The 15,444-nt window shown below is 41.5% G+C and overlaps 2 protein-coding genes across 5 annotated transcripts in view; one reads left to right on the top strand and one right to left on the bottom strand.

Moving 5' to 3' along the window:
- Positions 1-116: 116 nt before the first annotated feature.
- LOC138406370 (up-regulator of cell proliferation-like) lies at positions 117-10,520 on the top strand. The gene is made up of 4 exons (XM_069518466.1): positions 117-1,183; positions 1,526-1,569; positions 1,701-1,764; positions 3,670-10,520. The coding sequence occupies exons 2-4, from the start codon at positions 1,564-1,566 to the stop codon at positions 8,481-8,483; spliced, it is 4,884 nt and encodes a 1,627-aa protein (XP_069374567.1). The 5' UTR covers positions 117-1,183; positions 1,526-1,563; the 3' UTR covers positions 8,484-10,520.
- Positions 9,636-15,444, bottom strand: part of nlgn2a (neuroligin 2a) — a 188,001-nt gene continuing 182,192 nt past the window's right edge. For all 4 annotated transcript variants that reach the window (XM_069518471.1, XM_069518473.1, XM_069518472.1 and 1 more), the window contains one exon: positions 9,636-15,407. In XM_069518471.1, the coding sequence (XP_069374572.1) occupies positions 14,573-15,407 (835 nt within the window). In that variant the 3' untranslated portion in view covers positions 9,636-14,572. The remainder of the gene's footprint in view (positions 15,408-15,444) is intronic.

The raw sequence follows: 15,444 nt of genomic DNA, 5'->3' as shown, positions 1-15,444 counted from the left end.
CCTCAATTCATTCATTCATCCCTCCATTCTTTCATTCATCTATGCATCCAACCCTCAATTCATTCATTCATCCCTCCATTCTTTCATTCATCTATGCATCCAACCCTCAATCCATTCATGCATTCATTAATCTATGCATCCAACCCCCCAATTCATTTATTCATCCCTCCATTCATTCATTCATTTATGCATCCAGCCCCCCATTCATTTATTCATCCCTCCATGCATTCATTCATCTATGCATCCAGCCCCCCATTCATTTATTCATCCCTCCATTCATTCATTCATCTATGCATCCATCCATCCCTCCATTCATTCGTCAATTCATCCATCGATTCATTAATCCATTCATCCCTCCATTCATTCTATCTACAGCAACAGGTTGATGAATGTATGAATCATGAACAACAAAAGAAACCTTCTAGACGGGTAAATCTAAGTGAAATAAAGAATGAACACCACTGCTCACCTCCTCCATCAACTGCAATGTCCACATTATAGATGTATTTTTTATTGTAGTGAATGAATACCCATCATGCAATTATTTATATTTTACAACTTCCCATCCTGGAAAGCAAATGTATTCTGCAAATTCTCCAGAACACATTTAACTGGGTTCTCCCCATGGCATCCTCTCAGTTACATATGAACTGCACTGCACAAATAAAGCTGCACTGTGGTAGTTTGGAAGACCCCACCACTTATGATAAATGCATTCGCTGACACAATATCCAGGGTCTAGTGAGCTGGTTTGGCTGTTGTTGCATGGCAATGACAGCTACTAAAGTCTATTCTTTGACCTTATCATACATCATCTGTAAATCATTCACTGTATATCCTGAACAACGCCCCATGTACTACCTGAGAGGGACTGTTTTACATTTTCTAGCTTTCACATGCACTCACAATCAAAGTCTTCAATCAAAGTCTCTGAAGAGTTGGATTTCAAGTTACTATAAACGGTCTCTTTCTGGGAAACCATGTGACCATGTCAAAATGAAAGTGAAAGTCCCTCACTGAGGACTATAAAAAGCTTGTCTGCAGAGCAGTACTGCATTGGCTTGTGTGGTTGGGAGTGGTGTTTTCATCGGCAGAAATACATAACCTGCAACTCGGGTGTAACTGCAAAAGAACATCCTGGACAAAAGAATGCAATCGTGCCATTGGTAAATTCCTTTAAAAGGTAGGTTGCTTATTACAGAGTTTGGTAGTTATATTGTTTTATTTGTTTTATATTGTCTTTTTTTACGTATGTGCCTGATGGGAGGACCTGCATAATGACACAAATAACACAGCTTTGTTCGGAATTAATACAAATTTGTGATGTTTTATTTCTTTTTTCAAGAATCATTTATGTGATGTGAGATGGGTACAAACACATTTTAAAGACTGGTTGATGTAGATTATTGATGTGATCTGCACACACCCGATTCGGCACTACTGCAGCCAAGTCGGCTGTAGGCTGGGATATTTACTGCAAATGGGGACTGAAGCCTCACAGAATTGTCTTACATTTATTTTACAGTGAGAAGCACAAGTGAGAGGATTGGGAGTACAGCCACAATGGAGGTAAACAGCTAATCTATATGTTTTGTGTTGATAAAAACAAATATAATGGAAATATGTCACTATAAGCTCATGTGCATGGGATAATGAGTTGATTTGTCACATTTGCAAATGTGTTTTTTTCATTTATCAAGGGAATCGGCGATGGAGATCCGCCTGTTGATCATAACCTTGGCAGCAATAGAAACTGCCACAAAGGTCAGTCCTCATGCACTCTATTGTTCTGATTGAAAGGCATCATTTACTGTGCAGTTTGTAAGTAGTTTAAAGCAGTTGTTAATATTTGCATCAAGCCACTCCTCCCTGTCATATTATAATATTATAATTATAATATATATTATTATATATTATTATATATTATTATTTATTATTATTTATTCTTCTTCTGGCCATGGATTTTCATTTTTTTGTGAAGCACTTTGTAACTTTGTTCAGATAAGTGCTATACAAATACAGTTATTATTATTATTAAAGCAGTAACAAGTCTGTCCACACAAGTAAGTAAAATGAAAAATAAAAACAAGGAAGCAATTATATTAAACACAGAGGTGGTTGGTTATTTTTGCCTGATGAAAAATATTGTGGGTTAGCAGTAAGAATTTTTTATTTTTTTTGTGACATCATCAAGTTAAAGCTTGTTGTGATGATTATACCTTAAGCGATAAGTGCATTCAACCAAATCAATCAACGCAACGTTGTGGCATGCAGAGTATTCGGTAAAAAGTTGCCATTACACCTGCACGAGAGAATTTCTAATATAGGGGGATTGTCCACTCTCACAATTTCCTGGTTGTGGTGGGGGGGCGCTTGCAAGGTTGCACAGAATGTGTAGCCCCAAAAGGAAAAACATTCATGGAGAAAAGAAAAGAACCCTTACAACTCTGTCAGTTTGCCTGATGTGACCTTTCTGTTCGTTTTAGTGACACGAGCTTCGCCATTTTGGCTTCACCAGAGCCTGCTTTTTGTGTAATAAAATGATTTACTATTATTAATTATTAGACGCTTCTACTTTAGATGTACATTTAGCTGTCAATCAGGATGACCCTTCCTTTTCTCCTTTAGATGGCTATTTGACTTCTTTTGCAATGTGTCACAAATCCTTGATCAGCCAATCAGATGCAGAAATGCAGAATGTTTGCATGAAATGGGCAAAATCCCAGTAGGAGAAGTGAAAGGATGTTAGAATTTTTTTTCATTTTTTTAATTTCAATTTCAAATTGTATGTGGACCTTTTTGTCTCGAGGAAGGTGTAAATTATTCTTTTAGGTCTAGATTATTCTTTTAGGTCTAGATTATTCTTTTAGGTCTAGATTATTCTTTTAGCTATATAAACTCCAACTGCCCTCAAGGTCAATTGCAGCCAATCAAGTGTACAGAAATGTGTTTGGTATTGATCTACTTGTTCCAATCTTGGCAAGAAAGACATAAAAATGGGGGAGGAAACTGTCCCTGAGCCTGGAGGTGCGGGCCCGGATGCTGAGGTACCGGTGGCCAGATGGCAGCAGACAGAACAGTTTATGGTTAGGGTGGTAGGGGTCTTGATGATGTTTTAACTAGTTCGTTTCATCTAAATTATATGAATTGTAGTTTTCTTTACCCCAGAAAAGGCCCTTTATATTCAAATACTTCCTATTTACATCGAAGACACCATGTTTTTTTTACATAAGTCGAGACTGGTCAAACTAAACACCTTTTGAGTTTTTATGACAATAAAAGGCTACCACAGGTTCTTTTTCATGTTTGGATGAGGAGGGTGAGGTGAGGGGTGTTCAGCTGCAACATGCAACTTCAACAGTAGATATCACAAAGTTCTACACACTGTACCTTTAAAAGGTGCTCCAGCAAAGGGGTGGAAAACATTTTTCATGAGTGGTTTCAAGTTTTTTGTCCTTTTTTGACATATATACATAATGAATTATTTAACACATATCATACAAACCTCCCAAATGCACTAGCCAGATTTTCACTCTCTTTAACACGACAAGAAAGAGCATTAGCCTTGGCGGAGGTATGTGCTCTGAGAGAACTCTAGTTATAGGAATGACCTGAATACCATTGCCATTTTAATTATTGGTTGAATAATAACTGCTTTCATGCCCACAGAGAGACAACTGCAGAGCTTGTTGGAGGATCTGGGCTTGGAGCAGCACTACACAAAGAAGCTATCACTGAGTGAAATACTTCAGATTGACCTGAAGGCAATCACTGATGAAACTGTCAAGTGCAACTCAGATCTTCCATGGTACTTCTTCAAGAAACTAATGATGGTTAATGTGACAGCGAGAACTATACAATCAGAATGTGAATCATCCAATGAAGGAGCAACAGAAATGACTGAATTTGACTTTGACAATCAGAGTGACATTCCAGACTCAGGTGAAATGGTAAACCCCCTTGACGTAATCACTGCTCTCTTCCTGTGTTCTGATGCTTTTGTGCAACAGGAAATGGCCCTCAAAATGTCCATGTGTCAGTTTTCTGTGCCTCTCCTGCTTCCAGATTGTGACACAAAGCAGTGCAAACTCATGCTTTGGGCCATGAGAGACATTGTTAAAACCTACAGACCTCAGTCACTTTTACAATCCAAAGGCTTTACTGAAGAAAGAATTGTTCTCTCTGAACTTCCAATGATATCTTTTGTGAGACTGGGGGAATGTTCCATGTCCAAGTCAGAGATTCTCAATAAGCTTTTGAGCAATTCTGAAGAGTACCATGACTATTTTATTCACCATGATATGAGGTGTGGTAACACCCCAAGAAGAATATCCAATGGACTGACTGAAATTGCTTGGTACCTTCCTTGTGGCAAAAAAACCATTGATATATTCAGTGAGCCAGTAGCTGTAGCTAACCTTCGTGGGGACATTGCTTCATTTGAAACTCAGTTTTCTTTCTTGTGTCAGACATCTGCAGCAGTGTTTGTGTTCTTTGACAATTTGGACCCTGAGTGCAAGCTGCTAACCAACCTCCACCACAAGGCGAAGATGTTTTTGGTCAGTAACCAACAAAGCAAATGCTTTAGGATGGATGCTCTAAAAACAGTAGCAACAAAGCTGGGCTTGACTAAAAACATCATTACAAAGACCAAGCAGAAAAATTATGCAGACTTTGTCAACGATCTGCGGACAATGGTCAACAGTGTTATTGAGAACACAAAGAAGAAGATGTGCATTGAGAAGATGGCTGACATTGCCCATGAATTGGGAATCTTGGTTGATGAAGACTGTCCAGAGTTTCAAACTGCCAAGGAAAATGCAGATGCCGTAACATCAAAAATTCAGAACACCCTTGAATACAAAACCAATCAGCTTCCCTTGCATGGCGAAATATGGAAGGAATTGACAATTTTAGAGAAGGAAGAATTTCGGCTTAAAAATCTTGGATCTGAAGACATAGAAATATACAAAGGAGGGCTTCAGAAAAAGAAAGAAGAACTTCGGGAGAAACAGAGCTCTAAAAACATATCAGATGCCATGACATGCTTCATCAATGCGATATCAAGTCCAGGCATTGAGAGACGTTATTTCCTGAAATGGATGCGAATGAACCTTGATAACCTGTCTCGAGAAAAACTGTCTGGCCTCAGGAAGGAGTACAAAGAAAAGTGCAAAGATGCTGAGAACAAAGAGGCCATCAAAGTCATTGATAAAGAGCTCTCCAACAGCTCACTGGGAACTGAACACTTCTTCCGTGAAATGGGTCAGATTTATGAAGCTTCACTTTCCCTTCCAGAGCACGATCTGTCGCGTAAACAACTACAGCATCTGCCCAAAATCTGTGCAGGATTGTTGCTTGATGGATTTCCCCTTGAGCTTGTAGATGGAGATGCATCCAACATACCTCTCACATGGGTGAGTGATGTTCTCTCTCAGCTCAATGAACTGGTGTCTCCAAAGAACAAGATACTAGTGGTCACGGTTCTTGGAGTTCAGAGCACAGGAAAGTCCACTCTTCTTAACACTATGTTTGGAGTGCAGTTTGCAGTCAGCAGTGGTCGATGCACCCGAGGTGCTTTTATGTTGCTCATCAGAATCAGTGAAGATGTCAGAGAAGTCCTCAACTGTGACTTCATGGTTATCATTGACACTGAGGGCTTAAAGTCACCAGAGCTTGCACAACTGGATGATAGCCATGAGCATGACAATGAGTTGGCAACACTTGTTGTGGGGCTGAGTGATATCACCATTATCAATATTGCAATGGAGAATTCAACACAAATGAAGGACATCCTCCAAATAGTTGTGCATGCGTTTCTCAGGATGAAAGAGGTGGGCAAAAAGCCTAAATGTCAGTTTGTTCACCAGAATGTGTCAGATGTTGCAGCCAATGAGAACACCCTACGAGAGAGGAAACTGCTCTTGGAACAGTTAAACGAGATGACGCAGGCAGCGGCCAAAATGGAGAAGAAAGAAAAGAACAAGTGCTTCACTGATGTCATGGAGTACAATCCAGAAACTGGGAACTGGTACATTCCTGGACTCTGGAATGGAAACCCACCAATGGCACCAGTCAATGCAGGGTACAGCGAAGCTGTATATCAGCTCAAGAAAAACATCACCCAAATACTAGGAAAGTCCTCTGCTAATGACATCTTGAAGTTTAAAGAGTGGATGTCAAGCCTGTGGAAAGCAGTCAAGCATGAAAACTTCATCTTCAGCTTCAGAAACAGTCTCGTGGCTGATGCATACATGAGGCTATGCACAGAATTCAACAACTGGGAATGGGACTTCAAAGAATCCATATACAAGTGGATTACATATGCTGAAACAACCATTTCAAATTTAGGAACACCTGCTTCCAAATTTCAAAGAGTTGGCTTAAAAGAACTCATCTTGAGTTTGAAAAGTGAAGTCTCCACAAAGCTGATGGAATTGGAGAAAGAGCTCCTTGAAAAACTGAAAAACTATTTCAAGCAAAAAGACGGCAATGTCCATCTGGTAGAAGGATACAAAGAGGAATTTGCAAACAGTGCAAAGACTCTTCGAAAAGACATGCAGAACTCTGTGTATAGCCAACTCACAGCAGCGGCTGAAATCAAACAGGGACGGACAGAAGTTCAGAAAATCAAGGAAAATCACACAAAAGAAATTGAAAAAGCAGTGTGTGCACTGATCGATAAATGTCGACAGACAAAAGTCCAGATGAGAGATGAACAACTGAACCAAGAATTTGATAAGATGTGGAATGAAACAGTACAGAAACTGTCTTTTTCCAAACAAGAGCCAACAAATGTCTTCACCACTGTCTCCCACTACCTAAGACAAAATCTCTCATCCAAAGGGAGTCATGCTTGTGAATTGCTGAGTCAAAGAAGCCTGCAAGATTGTGGCAGAACGCCTTTCAAATATGAAGCCAAAGGAAAGATGGAAAGAGTTAAAAAGACGATGAGCGATTACTTACCCTTTCAAGATCCCACAATCAGGGTGCAGAATACCGCTGACAACATCATAGCTGAATGCACTCAGTATGTGATGGAAAAAGTCAAAACAGAAAAACCTGAAGCAGATACAAAAACAACTAAAAACTACTCTGATGCTTACATCCAGGAGATCCTTCGCATAATTGATGAGAGGCTGCAAAAGAATCAGGATATAACCATAGGCATTGAATTTGAAGTTTCTCTAAAACAGCACATCTGTGGCATTGCAGCCAGACACTTCCAGATCATGCACGATGATTTCCTATGCGAGAATGACCCTTATGTATGCCTGAACAAAAACAAAGAAAAGTTTTGTGATGGTTTTAAAGATGTGTTCCATCAACGAGACCAGTCCCAGAAGAAGGCAGAAGAATTCACCAAACAATGTTTGAAGCCGGCAGTTGAGAACTTTGTCTACAGTAAACTGGGTCCTCATATCATTGGTGAAATGAAGAACCAATCGCAGTTCAACGCAAGAGTCTACTCCCAGTATGAAATTTTACTGGATTTGCTCTCAAAGGATAGCTTTAGGGAGTATGTAAGGTATATCCGCTCATATGAGAGCTATGTAAAGGAATGGATACACGAACAAATAGTGAAACACTTCTCAAATGGTTCTAAGCTGTTTGAGCTAGTGGAACAGCATCTTGACTCAAGTAGCAGCAGCATAAAGGATGCAATCTACCAGGCCAAAAGGAAAACAAGTGCTGACTTGAAAACATTCATTAACAACTTCTGTCAGGAACTTGGTAAGAAACTGGTCATTTCCCAGGATGCACTTGGTGCTTTCATGATCCTGAAGAAAGCAAACCAGGAACAGTTTGCTGACTGGTTCACACAGTTTGTGGATGAAATGGAACAAGCTCTGAGGAAAGAGTTTAAAGAAAGAGACATCGAGAAGATACTTAAACACCTTGATGCCAAGCCCCAGAATGAGCTCTTCACAAGTGTGATTGGATGTGGTAAACAGTGTCCTTTCTGTGCAGTGGCCTGTGTGTCAGGAGGTGGTGACCATTCTGAGCATACGGCTCAACTGCATAGGCCACAGGGTCTGAATGGATACAGGTGGGAAGACACCAAAAAGCTAGTCACTGACATTTGCTCGTCATCTGTGGTGAGTGACAACCTTTTTCACTGTGATGCTACAAAAGGTAAATGGGACTCCTATGCTACAATGCATAGAAAACAGTTTGAGAATGCAAAAATTGTCCAATTATTCTCTCGTTTAAGATTCCTCAATCTAACCCATTTTGACTGTGATGCTATAAGCAATAAATGGCACTCTTACAATAACTACAGATTCATTTTCCCAGGCTGGAAAATTCCTCCAGATGGAAGCTATCAGGCATCAGATTACTGGAAATATGTAATGGCAAGGTTCAATGATGAGTTTGCAGAAGCTTACAATGCAAAGCCTGCTGATATTCCTACAACCTGGAAAACCATCACACATCTGCAGGCAGAAAAAAGTCTCAAAGAGTCATTTAATATGAGCTGAGAGACAACAAGCGATCTGGTCAAAAGAGAACAGTAAATTTTAATCGCGTGTCATATCTTGAGAGTTTTTGAATTCAACAAAGAATGTGGAACAAGACAATTGGTTCAACCAAGCTGTAGTTTTATGAGTGCACTGTGTATGTGCACTGAGTTGTAACAGAATCTCTAAACATAAATATACCTTGTATTATTGTAGTGTGTGTTGAAACAACAATAAAGTGAATTCAGACACTATTCTGTGAACCACAATGTAATGTTACTTTTCAGAAGACAAGGTTAAAGTTGTACATCAATCTAAAATTCTTGAAATCTGTCTGTCTGGCTGTATGTGGAATACATATCTCACCAACCGTTCATCTTATCGACTTTACACTTAGAATATGTATTGTTAAGGACCAAATTAAGTACTGCATTGAATTTGCTGCGATATGGACATGCAATATGTTCAATAATAATAAACTCTAAATTAACAGGCGACCAGCACTCTTTTGTAGCGGCGGATGGGACTCATCAATCTAGCAACAGCACGCTCACGGCAACCACCGACTCTCCAGTTTGTGGTTCTGTGTACTGACTCAAATGTACTTGAGCAGACCAATGAGCGCAAAAATCATGTATATTGAAAACATTTTTGATTCAATTGTGATCTCAATTCTTAGCAAGGAAATAGTTAATATGATTTTTTTTTTTTAAATCGTGCAGCCCTGGTAATCATAAATTATTTAGGCCACAGTAATTGTTTTGTCATAATCTCTTGTTATGACTGCATTAATAGAAAACAATAACTACAAAAAAATCTGCCTTCACAGTTGAATTTTCAGATCCAGTACTAGAGATCCAAGACTTCCATTATGTGTCCTTGTGAATAAGTGTGCCCTACCTCCTGGGTACAGATGCAAATGTTCTTGTCTGGTGTCCGACTGACTGGATCACGCTGGTCTGACGTCTTCTGTTGACTGACTGTTGACCGATGGCCACATCTCCACAGTCTCACAGGCAAGGCCCATCACCACAGATCCCCCAGATTCAATCTAGTAGTTATTTCATAAAAAATGAAATGGATATTTTAGCAGTATCAATAAATTATTATTACACTTTTTTTCAACACATGCTTTTATAATCTTTTTATATTCACCATTTTGATGTATTCAATGTTCATATCGAAGGAATATGATTTTGCACATCACTGCTGATAACCAAGCGAGCAACTAGCTTAGCCATTAGCAGTTTTGTAGGGGAAAATTCATATGATGATATAAAAAGCACTTTGGGGACAATAGACACCATTCTCATAAACTCTGGTTGTTGTTTTTTTATTACAAGCAACAGGCTAACATGCTACACACACACGCTACAAGTCGATGGATACACTCAACTGAAGCTCCCTGTCGTTGTCAGTCGAGATCCTAACAAAAAGCAGCTGATTCGTGTTGACACATGGGAACTGTTGATGTCTCAAGGCTGTTCTGAGCTGTTACACCCAGATGGAAATCCGTTTGCAGGTGTTTCAGGAGGAAATTACAAGCAGAAGTTGCGTCACAACGACACTGCACATGCCAACAAAGCGTATTAGGTGGGTTTGAGATGGATGTGATCTATCAGTGGCTGTAGGGGTGAAGTTAAAATAACCACAGACATCAAGCATGTTTCACGAATACATAGAGTTTCAATAAAGTTTTTGCACTGTCGCACTCAGGCCCTAATACATAGTTGAACACTGCTGCTGACATTCATGGTTCCGTGTGTAGAAGTTAGTGACATCTAGTGGTGAAGTAAAATGTTGCAGCAGACAACACTTATTGAAACAGTCTGTGTTGCAGTTGCAGAAATGTTAACAATATTTTGGAGTGACTTCTGTAGCATTTGATACACCTTTTTAAAATAATTGTGTAAAAAATAATAATGATTTTTCTCTGGGTGTGTAAATAACCAGATTCATGTTAACTTGTCAAATTGTTAATAATGAAGGGAATCGGATGGATCTATAGGATTTTTTTCCATATCTAATAACTGACTGAATAAAGAAACCAAATCAGCAGTCTGGCTATGAATGTCTTTAATGTTTCCCAGATCAGAATCACAGCATACAGTGTATAATAACTTCTAAAGTAAACAGAAATATCATCACCTCATTTATTTATATAGTTTTACTGTACTTTTTTAATAATCATCTTTTTTTTCTTAAACTCCATTATTTAACATTTTCTTCGTCTCGTCTTGGGTATCTGAATTCAACAAAGAATTTAAAAACAAGACAACAGGTGCAACTTCGCAAGCTGAGGATTTATGTGTGTGTGTTTGTAATTGTGGGTTGTTTACCACGTGCTTTCACGCATCACTGACATGACACAGGATCTAGAAGTCACTAACATGCGTTAAGTCTCCGCATTTCACTGAAACGGTTTCAGTTGGACGACCGCAGCTCTGGAGCGGTGCGAGCCTCAGGGCCGCAGTGAGCTACATAGGCCCAGTGTGTGTCCACATACATACGGCCAGACCCACTATGAAGCATCATTGTTGGCCTAATTTGTCCTTCCCTCAACTTTTTGGAACACAATACTGTTTTCTGCTACATCGCATCAGTGTAAGATCAACACAACCTCCATAAAACATCGCAAACAGAGTGTGTGGAAGAGAGACGCTGGGCGGCATGTGTGATGGCGTCGCTCTATGAGGATATGAGGCATCTAATGGTATCAAAGCCCTCATGTCTGTCCCACGAGTGGTTAAGTGGCAACATGTAAACATTGCTACATGTGAAGTGAGTTGACATTTAACTGACCACTTTTTAAAAGTCCTGACTGTGACACTGGCAATCAGTGAGCTGGCAAAAGGCAAAGCTGGCTTTCCTCAGTATTTCAGCCTCTGGATGCCACACCAATCACGCAGCACAGATTCATCAGGGGTGGATCGTTGAAAAATAAAATGATGCAAAATTATGAGGGGAAAAGAACAAGACGACGCTTCGCTGATCGCAAACCACAGATTTTAGTAGCATGTTTCAAATTTAAAATAGTAATATTAAATGGAAAAAAGCTAATGCTAACTATAGCATCAGGCCCTCTGTCATGTGCTCTCTGCAAGGGAGTGGGGGTGATCTGCTACAGTGTCTGACGGTGCTACAGAATGCCCATGTCGTAGTGGGCAATGAAGAAAGAATTAGAATTAAATGAAAAGTGATTGGTGGCAAGCATCTTCTACTCACCAACTAATCTGAAGCCTCGAGCTTGACGCCTTTTTTTTTTTGCAAACTGCACCTGTTGTCTTTTGTCGTCACAAAATAAGCAGTTCATTCATTCACTCATAAAGAAAAACAAAAGAAAAACAAACAAGAAACTTAATATTTACAAATATTTTGTCTGTTTGATTCTTACACTTAAAAATGTACAGTTTGGATCCTCCACCAGATGTTGTGTGTCTCTGTCCTGCCACCCAGTTTGGTTTCTTTTTTCTTCCTGTTTCCTGTTGGGCAGACCTGTGGTGAATCTGCCAAAATAGCGCCCTCAAGTGTTGCTTTACAAAATAGACAAAGGAATTAAAACAGACCAAACTGAACACCTGGTTTTCACCTCCAGCCGTGTCGTTGTAGCCGTGCTGTGGCAAAGTTTTCATCACAACGCCCCGGAGCTATTAGAAAAGGGTTCACGTGGATCTGATCCCACAGATCCTCCATCAGACTGAGTAGCGATGTGGCAAACTTTGTGGGTAGAAAGATGACCATGCCCTTGAATTTCCTCACTTGCTTCATCCTCTCCTTTCATTCTTCCGATATTAACTGATACATTTAAGGCTGTGAGTCTGTATCCAATCTCCTCCCGATGTCTCGTCCCCACAGCGCGCACTTTCCTTTGCGCCGCTGTCCTGTCCTCTATTCCAGAGCACTGCCTGCGACACACCTGAGGCAGTTGTCTTGTGTTTAACATTGTGCACATTTTTCCCTTTTACAAAATCTCTTGACAGAAGCAGCCGGGCACTGTATATATCTCTCCCACACCACCCTGGTAGGCAGTAATATCATAGAAAACAAACAAACACAAGACAACACTGGTGACTAACTTCTCTCATACTGGATGGAAGCTATCATTGGTTTCCTGTGGGCTCAAATGACAGCACATCAGTTCAGTCAACTAATTGTTTTAATCACCCATTTTCCAGTTTTATTTGAGATCCTTAACCTCCCCCCCAAAAAGAAAGGAATCAGAAACATCAGTTATCAAGTGTGTTGCTTTTACCCTGTGTCGGAGATCTGAGCCCCGTTTTCATCCTGCAGCGGCTGTGAAGGCCCACCGGTTACCCTCAGTGTGCTTAGGAGTTCTCATTTACAACCCATGAGCTCACGAAAACTCACCCCTCGTGAGCCAACCCTCGGGTGTGAGGGTAATCGTGGAGCCGAACTGAGGTCGGCAATGGCGTGTGGTGCGCCGCTGACACAGTGAAGTCAGGAGTTTCGTGGTCACAGTGGGGTAGTTGCGGGCGATCACTGCAGCGTGGGTGTCAGTCTTGATGTACAGAGCTAGAGTCCTGATGAGGGGGAGGGAGGGAGGGAAGAAGTGATGGAGGAAGAGGGGGAGAGAGAGTGGAGGCAGCGGGAGGGAGCTCATTCTGGAGTCAACGTTTTTACCATGGGGATCTTCCTGCCTTTCTATCTCCTTGCTGTCTAATTAGGGTGCACCTATGCCAATGTAAAGGAGAATATGCATGTGCTGCAATCAGGGGCACAGACAGGAGAAGAAGAGTGCACGTATCAGGGCAAAGGGGCTGTCGGGCTCCGCTTTGTTTCTCACGCTCGCTGAAATACAAAAATAATGTCGATCACGCCAGCTTCAACAACAGATCTGCTTACTTTAGTAAAAAAAAAAAAAAAAGCAGATGGACAGAGGAAGTAGCTACAGTTGCATGATGGGATAGCTGTTGGAGCCTTGCATCACCCGGTTTAGAGAAATTCCCCTGAATGAGATTATGAAGGAAAGAACAAACGGAAGAATGTGTTCACAGTTGTTGCTTTGACTCTAACATCTTCTGAGATTTGCAGGAATGACTCATTCTTTAATAAGAAATGATTGCCGGGAGGTGAAGAGGTGGATTTTCTTCTTTCTTTTTTTGACTTACTTCAAGATTTCCTGTGATGCTCTCATTCTGTGAGGTTAAACAGACTGATATCCAAAGCGGACCGATGTGGTTTTTGAGTAGATTTGGGAAACGTGCATTGACAGATACAGTGTCCTATCCCCCGCCATCATCTTTAAAAATAATTCATGCATAGATCCCCACTGAGAAAACCCCATTTATATACTTTCTCCTTTGTACACATTTATATATAACTATATATAATATCATTTCTCTATATCTATATTTTCAGAAAAAATTCGTTCCACAAAAAACAACGATTAAACAAATGATTGAAAAAAAGAAATAAAAACACAATCCAGGGCCAGTTTGGCACTTTGTCATGAGAACACACAGCATCTGTTAGTTGACAGTAAATGGGAATAGTCAAGAATTTTCTTTAGTTTTGTTTTTTTCCCTCCCTTGATGAGAAAGCAAACACAGAAGTACATACTTGGCACCAAGAATGCTGGTAGAACAAAATATCAGATATCTGTCTTTTCATAGCTTTATGCCAACTGTATGCACTCAATGTCTCCTCCTAAAGCTCAGTACAGAAGAGCAAAGGGGAGAGAGATAGTTGCATTTTGAATGAGAGGAACAAAAGCAGGGATAAGACACAGATGTAGAAAAGAGAACGATATATGCACGTAATACACCAGTGAGAGAAAAGAGAGATGACACAAAAGTAAAAGCACATGTCCCTTTGACAAATGTCAGAGGGCTTTAGTCTGGAAACAGCAGACTTTCTTTGAAAACAGTATCTGTAAAAGATCTAAACCGCCCCCAACTGATCATCTGCTGCCGTGCAGTTCAGTTGCTTCTCCCCGCGGCGCCAGTAGAGGGAGCTGCTAAGTTTGACAGCACATGAGGAGTAAGAGCATAAGAGAGCAGAGAGGCCTGTGTCTAGAGGCCTCCCTCCTGGATCAGTAGCACAGCCAGTCTTCCTGGTCCTCGGGTGGTGCTGTGTCAGGGCAGTCCCTACTATACCCTGGTTGTGGAGTGGGGGTGGGGCAGGGTGTTGTTGTGGCCAGTGGAGGGGAAGGTGTTGAAGGCATGAAGAGGCTGCATGCTGGTAATGGTACTGGGGATCATGGTGATGGTGTTGGGCGTCATCAGTGGCACGTCGTCCGGGGCGCGGCGTAGCGCCAGCGTGTAGTCGGGCGGGCAGGCGGGTCGCAGGATGTCATGGGGCCGGAGAGGCTCCATGTCGTGGTGCGCGTCATGCTCTGAGTGCTTCATTTGCAGGGACATGATCTCCTCCTCCTGACTGTGAGCGAGGTCGTTGGCTGGGCCGCCCCGTTGGGGAGACAGCCGGTGGCGTCGCATCTCGTGTCGCTTGTCACGCTTGTAGTAAAGGGCGGCGAAAGCCAGGATGTTGAGGAAGAGGAGTGATGCACCCACGGCGACTGTCACGCTAAGCTCAGTGGAATAGTCCCGCATGTCTCCAGGGAAGAGGTCCTGGTGTGGACGCTCAGATCCCTCGGGCTCCAGTTCAGAGGGGAATGTAGGGTAGGGGTGACGGGTGGTGCGAGGGCCCGGTGTCCTGGGCCAGGGTCCGGTATTTCCTGTGCGAGGGCCTGCCGGTGAGCGGGTAGTGGTGGGGAAGAGCACCTCATGTAGACTGTGGAGGTGGGGAACTAATTCCAGCCAGAAGGCCACCTTGTTGGCCCTGTAGTTGTCTCTGACACGAGGTTTTAAGCCTATGTGGAGATATTGCTTGTCCTTTGAGTTGAACTTGGTCCAGATGACCTCCTCAAAGCGGTTGGGCTTGGTGTGAATGAACTTGGTGTCCTGCGGGACTGGCAGGTTAGGATCCCTAATGGACAACAGAGGAGGAATCTCAGTTATATATT

Source organism: Paralichthys olivaceus, chromosome 22 (assembly GCF_024713975.1).
Source record: "Paralichthys olivaceus isolate ysfri-2021 chromosome 22, ASM2471397v2, whole genome shotgun sequence".
NCBI classification, from domain to species: domain Eukaryota; kingdom Metazoa; phylum Chordata; class Actinopteri; order Pleuronectiformes; family Paralichthyidae; genus Paralichthys; species Paralichthys olivaceus.
The sequence above is the reverse complement of the archived record's forward strand: the minus strand, read 5'-3'. Positions and strand labels throughout refer to the sequence as shown.